Genomic DNA, 12439 nt, shown 5'->3' with positions numbered 1-12439 from the left:
TAACCCACGTTATACAATCGATAACTGTTTACAGAATGAATGAATGTATATGTACATTAATTACCTATTTTTACATGTATGTCTCAATTGGCTGGATTATTGTAAGCTTGCAAACTAAAAACTTTTAATATAAAAAATCCATTTTAAAAATGTAATGTAAAAACATTTTTTGAACTGACAAAACATGATCCATGACGAATGATTTAATTAAAACGACATGCGCCTTGCTCTTCCAATTGTTTCCAAACTGGTTTTTAAAGCTTAATTCAATATTAGCATACTTCAAGCAAAAAAAGCTCCAAAACCAGCAACTCATTTCATTATATACACACGCACAATATTATCTCTTACAAAAAACGCAAAGGGCGGTGCCGTGTTTCATAGAAGACACCGAGGCTTAGAAAGCAATGGATCATGCCAAATAAAAATAGATACCTTCACTTACAAAAACTGACGCTAATGAGAACACTCTCCGCAGCAATACCTGGCCCAGAAGTCACCAGGAGCTAGCTTTCTGGAAAAAGTTTGACGACTACCTTAAGGGCATGACTACCTCGCCACAGAATCCCAATGGCCCCAGGCTTACTCTGAAAAACAAACATTTCTGGGTAGAAAGGGTGGACGCAGGAAAAATATTTAAAAAGAGGTCCCTCCCAGGCCCCCTCAAAATCTAGAGGCCAAGATTCTCCTCAGAGCTCCTCACCGTGTCTAGACTACGGGGAAGCGACCATTTCTCAGGCAGAGGTTCATGCACAAAGAAAAACCGGCCATCCAGCGTGAAGGCCGAAGAAGCAAACGAAAACTGAGAGCTCTAATGAATATGGACCCCCCTGCGCCTAACCGCCCCTTCGTAAATTGAGTCGCAATCGCATTTCTCGCGAGATTTATCGTCTCCACGGGATCTCGAAGTTGAAAGCTCGCGGCTTTTCGAAGCGACGGTGGGTTGAGGGAATGGGTAAAGAAGTTCGGGAAAGGACAGCTTCCAACCCCCTTGAAGAACCCACAGACCCACTAGACCCTCTCGCATCTCCTTTCTTCATTGACAGCAGCTCTCCCAGGGTACCCAGGGACTTCCGAAGCGCTACCGGAACCGGAAGCATCGGGACTTAGGGGGGTGGGGCTGAAAAATCAAAAAAAGCGCCGCGAAAGTTGGAGGCTGGTGCCGGCAGGGTGGTAGTGGCCCCCAGGTGGGGTTGTGCCGAGTGCCAATGGACTCCACCGCCTGCCTGAAGTCCTTGCTCCTGACCATCAGTCAGTATAAAGCCGTTAAGTCGGAGGCGAATGCCACCCAGCTTTTGCGGCACTTGGAGGTGAGGGACTACGGGATGGGGACTAGATAAGCTTCCCTGTAGAAACCCTTAGTTCACGGTGCGGCCAGGGTGTTGCGGCTCCAGCCTGCAAAGGTCTGCCCATCGCTCCCTTAGGTCTCTTTTTGTATTAGTAAGGAAGGCGAAAGTCAGCCTTGAATTCCCACTCTTAACTCCGCCCAAGTCCATCCGTGTTCAGCTGGCTGCAGCTTGAGGGAATAGTGACTGATACTCGAAGTCCTAGGAAGAGGGAGGGTGGGACAAAATGTTGGGGGATTTAGGCTGTTTGGGGATTGGTAGAGGAGAAAGTTCGGAGCTCTTTCTTTTCCTTCGTTTCTTTGGTTTTTCCATCGCAGCAGAGCTCTTGCAGAATACACAGCAATTCTCGAGAGTGAAGGTGATGGGGAGTGATGATTAAAACTTGTTTTATTCCTGTCCCTTAGGCAGCTTACAATCTGAACCAATTGCTTGCTGCTTCTCTTATAACTCATGTTGAACTCGAATTTGAAAAAGAAAAAAATTTTTTTAACTTTCCTTGGGTTAAAAAGCAATCAAAATACTAATCATAATTTTTTTTAACCAAAATATACTGTTCCCAGTTTTCAAACCTGAATTGCTAAATTGCTTTCACTTTTTCTGTTAGCTCCCACTAATTTATGGCTAGATCACTTATTCACAGCTTTCTGTGTTCCTATTTGTTTTTAGGCTTTTAATCTCATTTCTTACACATTCACAGAATTCCAACTAAAAATAACCTCAGTTTAATTAAAAAAAAAAAATTAAGCTCAGCCAAAGCTTATTTTAATTCCATCTGTCACAGCTTCTGTTAACATAGAACTGAACATAATTTTAAAATATATTCTATTATATTTATGAGATAAAGTCTAAATTACAAAGATTAGCAAATTACTACTGGAGAGAAAAGACTATTGTGAATAGTACAGCAACATCAATCTGGATAACTGTTGTGATACTGGAATGCATTAAATGTGCCTGTTTCCTCCAGCTTCACTGATGCTCCTTCTTATCACTTCAGGTGCCCATCTCAGGTGCCCATCAGGTGCCTACATTTTCTTTTTTCATTCATTACCTCAACAAATCTCTGCAAAACGAATAAAGTGTTAGCTGTTAAATGCTAAAGCTTTGCTTCTCAATTAGAATATAAAAATGTGATAGTGGGCTCCAGAAGCCACAGAGTAAGCAGTTTTATTTAAGAAGTAGGAGTACATCATTTTAAATACTAATCAGAAACATGCCTTGAATCTGAGAGCCATGTTGCAGTGAAGGAAACTCAAAGAAATTTGAGGCTTAGAAACTGCTTGATACTGCATTCCGGAACTTTTAAGGGTTTTACTGAAAACTCTTTTGCCATTTAGAGAGATAACATACATACAGCACATAATGTGCACTGATCTTATGTGAAGAGCTTGAGTTTTTATCATACGTATATAGTCAAGTAGGTACCACTTGTTTCATGACACAGAACATTTCCAGTCCCCTATAAGGTTTCTTCAGTGGTCCCGTTTCATAAGGTTCAGATAAGTGGACTCGTATAATATGTACTTCTGTGTCTGGCTTCTACTCTACAAATCTATAAAATCTATTCATGTTGCACATGTGCCAGTACTTTCATTCTTTTTTATTGCTATGTAGGAATTCCACTGTATAAATGGGCAAGAGCTTACTTACATTCTGATGATGGGCAGTTGGGTTGTTTCCAGTTCTGGGTAGGATTCAGAGCAAATATGTTATAAACATTTTTATATTTTTTTGAGATATATGCACTCATTTAGATACCTAGGAGTGGAATTGTTAGGTCTTTTGGTGGATCTTTGTTCATTTTTTGTTGAAACTGCCACGCAGTTTTCCACCGGTTGCACCATTTTTACCCTCCTACCAGCAATATGTGAAATTTGCTGTCACTCATCCACACAGATCCTTAGTGTTTTCAGATTTCTAAATTTTAACCATTTTGATGGGTGATACTAATGGTGAATATCTTTGTTCATACTTCATGAGAGCAACATCTGAGGATACAAAGAAGTGGCTATCATGTGAAAGGAGATGATTGATTCTGCTATTTTGCACTTCTATATTTTTTCTTTGTAGCCCCATGCAGGACCTGAGCTTTGAATTTTTTTATGATTGGCAGAGCTGGGCTGGTCTCACTTTTGGTGGTTTTTTATAGTGCTAATGTTACATAATGATTATGAGCATGGATTCGGGAACAATGAATTTCAGTTATGCTGCGTCTTGGTGTATGCCTCAGTTTACTCATCTGCAAAACAGCACTTAACAGTTCTTATGAAGATAAAAAGAATTAACATATGTACATAGAACAATGCTTAGGCCAAAGTAAGTGCTAAAATTAGTTATTACTAAAATCTGTTTGCATGAAAACATCCAAGTAAAGAAAATTTGTAAAGTGGTTTTTACGTTTTACCTTGTAATAAATATTACATGTTGGAGTACTTATGCTGTTGAAATACAGGTCTTGTCCTGAGGCAAATAGTTTTTAAAGCAGAAAATGTCTTTATCTTCTAAAGGACTAGCTTTATATAAGTAAGCAAAAGGGCAATAAGAAGATTCCTTACCCCCAAATATCTATCAAATTTTTTTGTCTTTTCAAATTTACTTTAATGTTTTTTGTTTTTTGTTTTTTACTTTAATGTCGAAACTCTTCAGGGGCACCTGGGTGGCTTAGTCAGTTAAGCAACCAACTTCATCTCAGATCATGATCTCACGGGTTCGTGGGTCTGAGCCCTGCATTGGGCTCTGCACTGACAGTGGGCATCCTGCTTGGGATTCTCTCTCCCTCTCTCTGTCTCTCTCCTACTTGTGCGCTCTCTCTCTCCCTCAAATAAATAAATAAACAACAACAAAAATATTCCTTAGGAATAAATATCCTGAAGCTTTCTTATCAGCAAAGCTTTAGAAGAAAAACTGACATCTGGGTGAGGAAATAAAAGAGAGATATAGAAAGGAAGGATTCCTGCTTAGACCTTTTAACAAAAAAAAATTTTATCTAATTCTAAAATAACTTTTTCCATCTTTATAGAAAAGATACTTATTTTTACAATAGGCTTTTAATAACATTCAAAAAGCATTTTGAAAATACATGGCTGACAACTGTTTTTGGCCTTCAATCTCAGCTTTACCTTTTCAGGGGGAAAAGGAGAGGGTGGTTTATAGAGTTTTAAGAGGGGAGTAAAAAAGTTGAATAACCCAAAAGAAAATTTGTGCCTGACCTGACTACTTGAAATAATTTTCTAAATTTTTTTTAAATTTATTTTTGAGAGTGAGAGCATGCTCGCAAGTGGGGAGGGTTAGAGAGAGAGGGAGATGCAGAATCCCAAGCAGGCTCCAGGGTCTGAGCTGTTAGCAAAGAGCCCCACGTGGGGCTCAAATTCGTGAACTGTGAGATCATGACCTGAGCCGAAGTCGGACGCTTAACCGACTGAGCCACCCAGGTGCCCCTAAAATAATTTTTTTTACCTTCCTTTTTTGTCATCTCTAACTTCTGGGCTCAGCAACTGTCTTTGGAGGGAACAAAAGGAGTGATCACGTAGTTAATCCCATAGGTAAGCCTTTGGATTTAGCTAGTTTTCACTTTGCATTGTCTCCCTTAAAAATAGGTGGAGTGCATATACTGGAACTTACTGACTCAATAAATATGTTGGTAGTAGAGTGTTGATTTAAACCCTATGACTTAATAGAGTGTTCTGTGTAGTAAGGGTAAGTATTGCTGGGTTGTCAAAGTTTGCCAGCTTGTGAAATAAAAGTATAAAAGACAATAGGATAGTGTAATAGGCAAACCTAACCTAGTTGGTGGAAGAGGGTTAGCTTCAGGCAGAAACGGATTAAAACTCAGATCTGAATGATTATATTAGCCAGTGGGAGAAGAGATGGGTAATTTTCCAGGCAGAGGGAACAGCATTTATGACTTTTCTAAATTGGGAAAAAGCGAGGCAGTGGTACTTTGGAAGAACTGAGTTCTTGTTTGAAGTGGAGAAGAGATGCAAATTGCCAAATCTTAACTAACACATTTTAATGACTGTTTTGTAGGTAATTTCTGGGCAGAAGCTCACACGATTGTTTACACCAAATCAGATACTACCAAGTGAATGCTTGAGCTGCCTTGTGGAGCTACTTGAAGACCCAAGCATAAGTGCACCACTGGTCTTAAGTATCATCAGCTTGCTGTCTCAACTAGGTAATGTATTTAGTTTCTCTTTTCCAGTTTTTAGAAGATGTTGAATTTAATATTTTTAAAAGGTGGATTTAGTTATAGTATTTTTTGGAGAATGATTCGCATTCAAAAGATTTCTTCCTTGTGGGACCTTTCAAAACTATTTTGCATTATGGATCCCTTGTAAAGAGAATATTGTATGCATCCATTCTTAAAATTATTGGAACAAAGAATCTGAAGTATATCAAAGGTTCAGTGGTCTACAGAAAAGAATACCTTGAGACATGCTGGCCTACTTTTGAATTAAAAAAAAAAAATACATGCACATATTACCTCGGCTAACTACATCACTCGGAAAAGTCATAGCTAGCGATGAAAAAAATCACTCTTTTTCGATAGGCTACACTGAACTCAGAGCTAAGGGTAAAAATGTAGGTGTTGCTTTTTCTACTTCTATCTTTAGTTTTTAAATTTTCATTTAATGGGTACTTTTTTTTTTTAATGTGTGCTTGCGAGTGGGGGGGAGATAATTCTGAGTGTGATTATAAAATTAATACATGCTTATTATGAAAAAAAATCTCAGTGATCCAAAAATACTAACATAGACCAACATGCCCAGTAGGACTTTCTGTGATGATAGAAATATTCTATATGTATATTGTTTGTTATAGTAGCCATTAGCCACATTAAGGCTATTGAGCGTTTGTAGTGTGAGTAGTACACTGAAGAACTAAATCTTTAATTTCAATTAATCTAAATTTAAATAGCCACTGTGGCCCAGTATCTCTCAAGTTAGTACAGATACAGAGTAAAATAGAATGAGTGTTTATTCATCACCACCTCCTCATCATTTCTACGTTGGTGGATAACATTCTTAAGAGTTTGACAGGTGTCTTTCTAGATATTTTATTTTTTTTTTTTAATTTTTTTTTTTTAACGTGTATTTATTTTTGAGAGAGAGAGGGACAAAGTGTGAGCCGAGAAGGGGCAGAGGGAGAAAGGGAGACACAGAATCCGAAGCAGGCTCCAGGCTCTGAGCTGTTAGCACAGAGCCAGACATGGGGCTCGAACTCACAAACCATGAGATCATGACCTGAGGTGAAGTCCGGCACTAACCAATTGAGCCAGGTGTCCCTTTCTAGATCTTTTCTATTCTATAACAGATAATTTTGGTTATTTTTTTAAAAATGGTGTTGTAGAGCATCAGATTTTTCTTTTTTTTTCACTTATCTTAGCTATCTTTCCATGTTGTTATCTAATAGCTGCCTTGTACCACACTGTGGAGTACTATAATTTATTCAGCTATGCTCCTAATGGTGGAAACTCATGTATGCTCTTTTTCAAGTTTTTTTTGCTATCAGAATCAATAGTGCAATGAACATTTTATGGATTTTTTGGTCAAATATTAGTATATTTCTGTTGAGTTAATTCTCAGAATTTTCAGGTCATTTTTCAATTTGATGATCGTTACTAAATTACTTTCCAAAAAAGCTATGCTAATTCTAATATCCACCAACCTTTTGTGTGAGAATGGCAGTCATTTTCAACATTTAAATATATTAGAAATTTTTAAAGTTACAGTCTTTATTTTTTAAGTTTTACTTTTTAGTTAATAGACTTTTATTCCTTAGAGCAGCTTTAAGTTACAGAAAAATTGAGATGATAATCTTTTAACTGCAAAATTTCTGCAAGTATGTAAAGCAAGTTTTTCCCTTAAATTAGTCTACATAGAAAAATCATTTGTTTATTGACAGAAAAGGAAAAGCTTATACTCCCTTCCCTTTTACAGCTTATACTATTTCTTTGATTAAACTTTTGAATTGGAAAGTAATTATAAGTAAAATAGCCATATCATACTTGATAAGTAACTTTAATACAAAATAAACTTAAAGATTATTTCTCTTTTATTCATGAAAACCATGAATAAAAACATTTGGTGCCATTTTGGGGCAACTGGTGGCTCAGTTGGTTAAGCGTCTGACTTTGGTTCAGGTCATGATCTCATGGTTTGTGAGTTTGAGCCCCGCATCAGGTTCTGTGCTGACAGCTAGCTCAGAGCCTGGAGTCTGCTTCAGATTCTGTGTCTCCCTCTTGAGAGAGGGAGCCCCTCCCCTGTTCGCTCGCTTGCTCTCTCTCAAAAAAAAAAATTAAAAAACATAAAAAAAATTTTTTTTTTAAATATTTGGTGCCATTTTATCTTAACTTACAGCTGTAGACAATGAAACCAGAGACTGTCTTCAGAACACATACAACCTGAATAGCGTGCTGGCAGGAATGGTTTGTCGGGGCAGCACTTGCCATGGTGATTCAGTGTTTTTGCAGGTACATACACCCACACAGTACTTTTCACTTAATACTTCTTTTTCCTTCCTTATTTGCAGATCAAAATTCACAGTATCTATTGGAAATTGCTAGCTTATAGCATATGTGCTGGCATAATACTGCATGAATAGGCCCAGTTCTCCCCATTAATAAATTTAAGAGCTGGTTGATTACACATGTACTACTAATTTAAAAGTTTCTAGAGGAGGGAAGCTTATCCACATCCAGCATTATTTTGAAGAGAAACAAATCTACATTATAACTGCTTTGACAGACTTATAAACACAGATGTCAGCATTTTGAGATGTAAGCTATTCGTATTAAAATTGCAAATGAGTTGGCATCTAGTCTCAGTCTGTTGAGGAAACATTCTACAAAAAAATTGAAGCTATAGATTTAGTTTTATTTAGCATAGACTTGAAGTTCTCATACAGATAATATTTTATTGAACCTAAAGTGCCATCAGTTGCAAGAAAGGAAAACATTACCAATTACACTGACATGCAGTTTTAAAAGTGGCAAAAATATGAAAAAATATATCTTAGAATTGATGGAATATATATGTTTCAGCTTGCATATTTGTTTAAGATGGTTAAGTGAACCAGGTTGATGACAAGATGCTCTGTTTAAAATAGATTGTGTGGAAATGTGTGGAATCAGGAAATGAACCCTAAAATTCTTAGTAGTCTCACTACTTTATGTTTAAAAATAAAAATGAACCATTTAAGAAATCGAAAAGTTCTTGCTCTAAACTCTGCTTCCTAAAATGGTGACACACTCAGAATATGATTAGGAGTCCATATGAAATGTTTTTATGTTTATATTTATTACTATTTTTTTTTATTCTCAGTGCATTCAACTTCTACAAAGATTAACATATAACATCAAAATTCTCCATTCTGGTGCCAATATAGATGAGTTAATTACATTCCTGATAGATCATATGTGAGTATGCAACCAAACATGTAACCAAATAATTTGTTGATTTATTTTCAAACTAAAACTGTGGAATAGTTCAGTTTTTCTTAGATAATTTTTTCCAGCTTTTTAAATTGAGTGAGACTCTGATTCTTGTTTACTCCTTTTAGATAGTTTCAAGGATCGAGTGCATAAAGCGGCTTTAGTCTTCATAACAGAAATTTATAAAATGAATTGATTTGGACAGAAAACTATCAACCCTGAAAATTGTATGCTTATATTTAATCTTGATAGGAGAATATACTGATGAGATAGCACATGGTCATTCTGTTATTTCCATATTTCTGTGCTACAATTCAATAAGATCATTTAGTTTCAAAACATGAAATAAATGGTCCAAATACTACTCAAAGCTTGACTGTGTTCACATTGTTTTTGCATATAAAAAGGAGTTTAAATGTGAATTACTATAAAAGAGTAATTTAAAATGAACTTAATGCTTTTATCTTTTATTATTTTCCTTAAAACAACAGTCAGTCTCCTGAAGATGAGTTAACAATGCCTTGTCTAGGATTATTGGCAAATCTTTGTCGACACAATCTTTCTGTTCAAACATACATAAAGACTTTGGTAAGAAGTTTTGCGTAAAATCTTTCTTATTTGTGGTGGGTTCTAAACTTAAAGAAAATTGTATCCATCTTTTTCATTAAAAATAGATTAACAAGAATTCTCATGTCTCATGCAGCTGACTCATCAGAATTAAGGAACAATCATATTGACACATAATTAACTTGAAGTATTCCACCCTTTGCACATGTTGTATTTAAGATGATAAGTATTAATAAACGAGTACTAAAAGTTTTCCTTCTCTATAGCATCCCACTATTTCTTGTATTAAGTAATAAGAGAAATTCTAAATTATTTTGTGCTAATAGGAAGGATGCACATCACTGGCAATTCCGTTTACCTCAGTCTTCTATTTCCACAAAATTAGTGGCAACTCCGCTAGAAAGATCCATGAATAAATGACTAGCAGTAATCACCAGCCCTTGTGATCACTGAAGGTGAACAAATGAGGTTAACTGAACCACTGTTAGAAATATGTTAAATCAAGAAAATTCTTTGATTCTTAGTTTGTGAACAGTTTCCCTGCTGTGCAGTACCCAGTATCACCTGTTTCCTGTTGTTAAATTAAACAGTATCTCATTTGTTCATGTACTGGAGGTGCTTTGGAGACAGAAGGTTATCTTGAGCCATGGAAGTGTTTGGGAAAGATAAACATTTCCTCATAGTTCCATATCTTAACATGGGACTCAACTTTCCACTGAGATTGTACCTGTTTTTATTACTATAAGCAATATGGAAAATGTGCCATCTCACTTTTTGAATGATCTATCAAGTTTGATAATGTTTAATAAAAGATTACCTACTCTGTTCAAGATAGACATCCTAAACCAAAATATAATACTAATTTTTGTTTTAATATCTTTTTGAACTTTTTTCTTTCTCAGAATAATGTGAAATCTTTTTATCGAACTCTTATAAGCTTCCTGGCCCATAGTAGTTTAACTGTGGTTGTGTTTGCACTTTCAATATTGTCCAGTTTGACATTAAATGAAGAGGTTGGGGAAAAGGTAAATATGATTTTTTTATTATTTGTGAAATAGTTCTGGAATTTGTATTCTCTGATATTTTAAGTCATTGAGACTCTGTTAAACTTTAGAATGGTGTTGACCTAAATTTTTTGTATAATATAGTTTTCCTGATTTGTTTTTAAGCTGTTCCATGCTCGAAACATTCATCAGACTTTTCAGCTAATATTTAATATTCTCATAAACGGTGATGGCACACTTACTAGGAAGTATTCAGTTGATCTATTGATGGATCTCCTTAAGAATCCCAAAATTGCTGATTATCTTACCAGGTATGGCTCTCTGACAAATTTTAAGACTTACTGGTATTTCTTTTTTTTGTTTTCAACCAACATATGTTTGTTATTAATAAAACTGCCTTTTCAGATTTAGTGAACTTGGATTCTACTGATGAACAAGGAATAAAATTGAAATATTTTGATGTGCTTTATTCCCAGTCATTTTGCTTTTCGGGCCTGAAATGTAAAAGTGTAAGAACAGGGCAGGTGTGTGTGTTTCTTAGATGAATAAAGTTGTCTCATTCTCTTAAATATACACATCTTGATTAATCTTTTCCAACACCAGTTTTAAATCTTGACATTAGAATTCTTTGAAAGAATACTGTTACCATAAGAACATTCATGTCAGTGTGTTTGTCCTTTTTTTGTTTTCTGCATAAAAATGGATAACATTATTGTTTGCCTCTGTTGTGTCTTAAGGTAAAATGAGAACACATTTTTTATGCCCATTCTATCTCAGTGACATTTCATGTAATCATTTATCTTTTGAGATCAGTTAGCGACTGTTTTCCAAAGAGCTCATGGCCTTTTTATATCTTTTTTCTTAAATAAACATCTCAGATAACTGCTAGTCAGACCCATCTTTTTGTTACATGTTGATTCTGTCATTAATATTTTTTTAATATTTATTTATTTATTTTTGAGAGAGAGAGAGTAAGAGCACTTGCATGTACACAGCTGGGTAGGGCCAGAGAGAGAGAGAAAGAGGAGAGAGGGAGAGAGAATCCCAGGCCAGCTGCACACTGTCAGCACAGAGCCCAAAGCAGGGCTGGATCACACAACTGTGAAATCCTAACCTGAGCCAAATCCAGAGTCCATTGCTTAACCAACTGAGCCACCCAGGCACCCTGGCCTTTTAATTTCTGAAGTTAAAATTTCCCAATGCCTTAGCTACTTTGTAATCATGAATTAGGAAGTTGTAGGGATTGCTTCAGAGTTCATTTAGTCGTTCACAAATGAGAAAACAATTATTGAGCCCCTCCTGTGGTTAAGTATTGGGGGAGGAGGGATTATTAGCAGAGGCAGGGATTTGAAGACTTAGTCTCTAATCTTTGAGGAATGTAGAATCCAAAAGTTGTATAAAGACATAGTCCCTAATTTTAAGGAACATAGAATCTAGAAGTTGAAAAAACAAAAGCTGGATCGCCTGGGTGGCTCAGTCAGTTATGCATCTGACTTCAGCTCAGGTCTTGATCTCATGGTTCTTGAGTTCAAGCCCCGCATCTGGCTCTGTACTGACAGCTCAGAGCCTGGAGCCTACTTAGGCTTCTGTGTCTCCCTCTCTCTCTGCCTCTCTGTTCTCACTCTCTTTCTCTCAAAAATAAATAAAAACATTTAAATTTAAAAAAATTTAAAAAGCTAACCACTAGGGCAAGGTTGATTACTATCCATGTGGTTAACTGATGTTTTTCAGAACCAAGAAGCATTCATGTTAGCATTTCATTTTTTTTTTCTTAAGCATAGGTGGATAAGAAAACCTTCCAGAGTGCCCTTCCTTTACCTGTTCTCTCTTTATCTGTTCTAAGAGTCCTCCCAGTATACCCATTCTGGCCATCAAATAGTGCTTATTTAACAACTTCTAAGTAAACAGGATATACCTCTGCAGGAGGACCAAAAGATAATCTGATTTAGCATTAGTAAGTGGTTGCTTAATCTCTTCTTCCATAAATCTCTCAGTTTCACTATCTATTTTCTGTCTAGCCTAGAACTCCAGAATCACCTCTGGAAAGGAACTTGTATTTAATTGTGTTGTCTTGTTCATTTGCTATACCA

General features: G+C 36.2%; 2 protein-coding genes across 10 annotated transcripts in view; one reads left to right on the top strand and one right to left on the bottom strand.

Moving 5' to 3' along the window:
* The window catches only part of DZIP3 (DAZ interacting zinc finger protein 3), a 98797-nt gene extending 97786 nt beyond the window's left edge, over positions 1-1011 (bottom strand). For 4 of the 7 annotated variants that reach the window (XM_053220809.1, XM_053220811.1, XM_053220812.1 and 1 more), the window contains exon 1: positions 446-583. The gene's annotated coding sequence lies outside the window, so the exon portion shown is untranslated. Of the gene's footprint in view, positions 1-445; positions 588-703 lie in introns of those variants that run through there. The other 3 variants (XM_027077673.2, XM_027077677.2, XM_027077674.2) reach the window with 2 other exon arrangements.
* Positions 1012-1076: 65 nt separating this feature from the next.
* The window catches only part of CIP2A (cellular inhibitor of PP2A), a 35661-nt gene continuing 24298 nt past the window's right edge, over positions 1077-12439 (top strand). For 2 of the 3 annotated variants that reach the window (XM_015069178.3, XM_053220813.1), the window contains exons 1-7: positions 1077-1310; positions 5373-5520; positions 7706-7818; positions 8669-8763; positions 9270-9366; positions 10248-10370; positions 10515-10660. In XM_015069178.3, the coding sequence (XP_014924664.1) occupies positions 1209-1310; positions 5373-5520; positions 7706-7818; positions 8669-8763; positions 9270-9366; positions 10248-10370; positions 10515-10660 (824 nt within the window). In that variant the 5' untranslated portion in view covers positions 1077-1208. Of the gene's footprint in view, positions 1311-5372; positions 5521-7705; positions 7819-8668; positions 8764-9269; positions 9367-10247; positions 10371-10514; positions 10661-12439 lie in introns of those variants that run through there. The other variant, XM_027077681.2, reaches the window with a different exon arrangement.

This window comes from Acinonyx jubatus, chromosome C2 (assembly GCF_027475565.1).
Source record: "Acinonyx jubatus isolate Ajub_Pintada_27869175 chromosome C2, VMU_Ajub_asm_v1.0, whole genome shotgun sequence".
Classification (NCBI taxonomy): domain Eukaryota; kingdom Metazoa; phylum Chordata; class Mammalia; order Carnivora; family Felidae; genus Acinonyx; species Acinonyx jubatus.
This window is presented reverse-complemented; position numbering and strand designations above follow the sequence as displayed.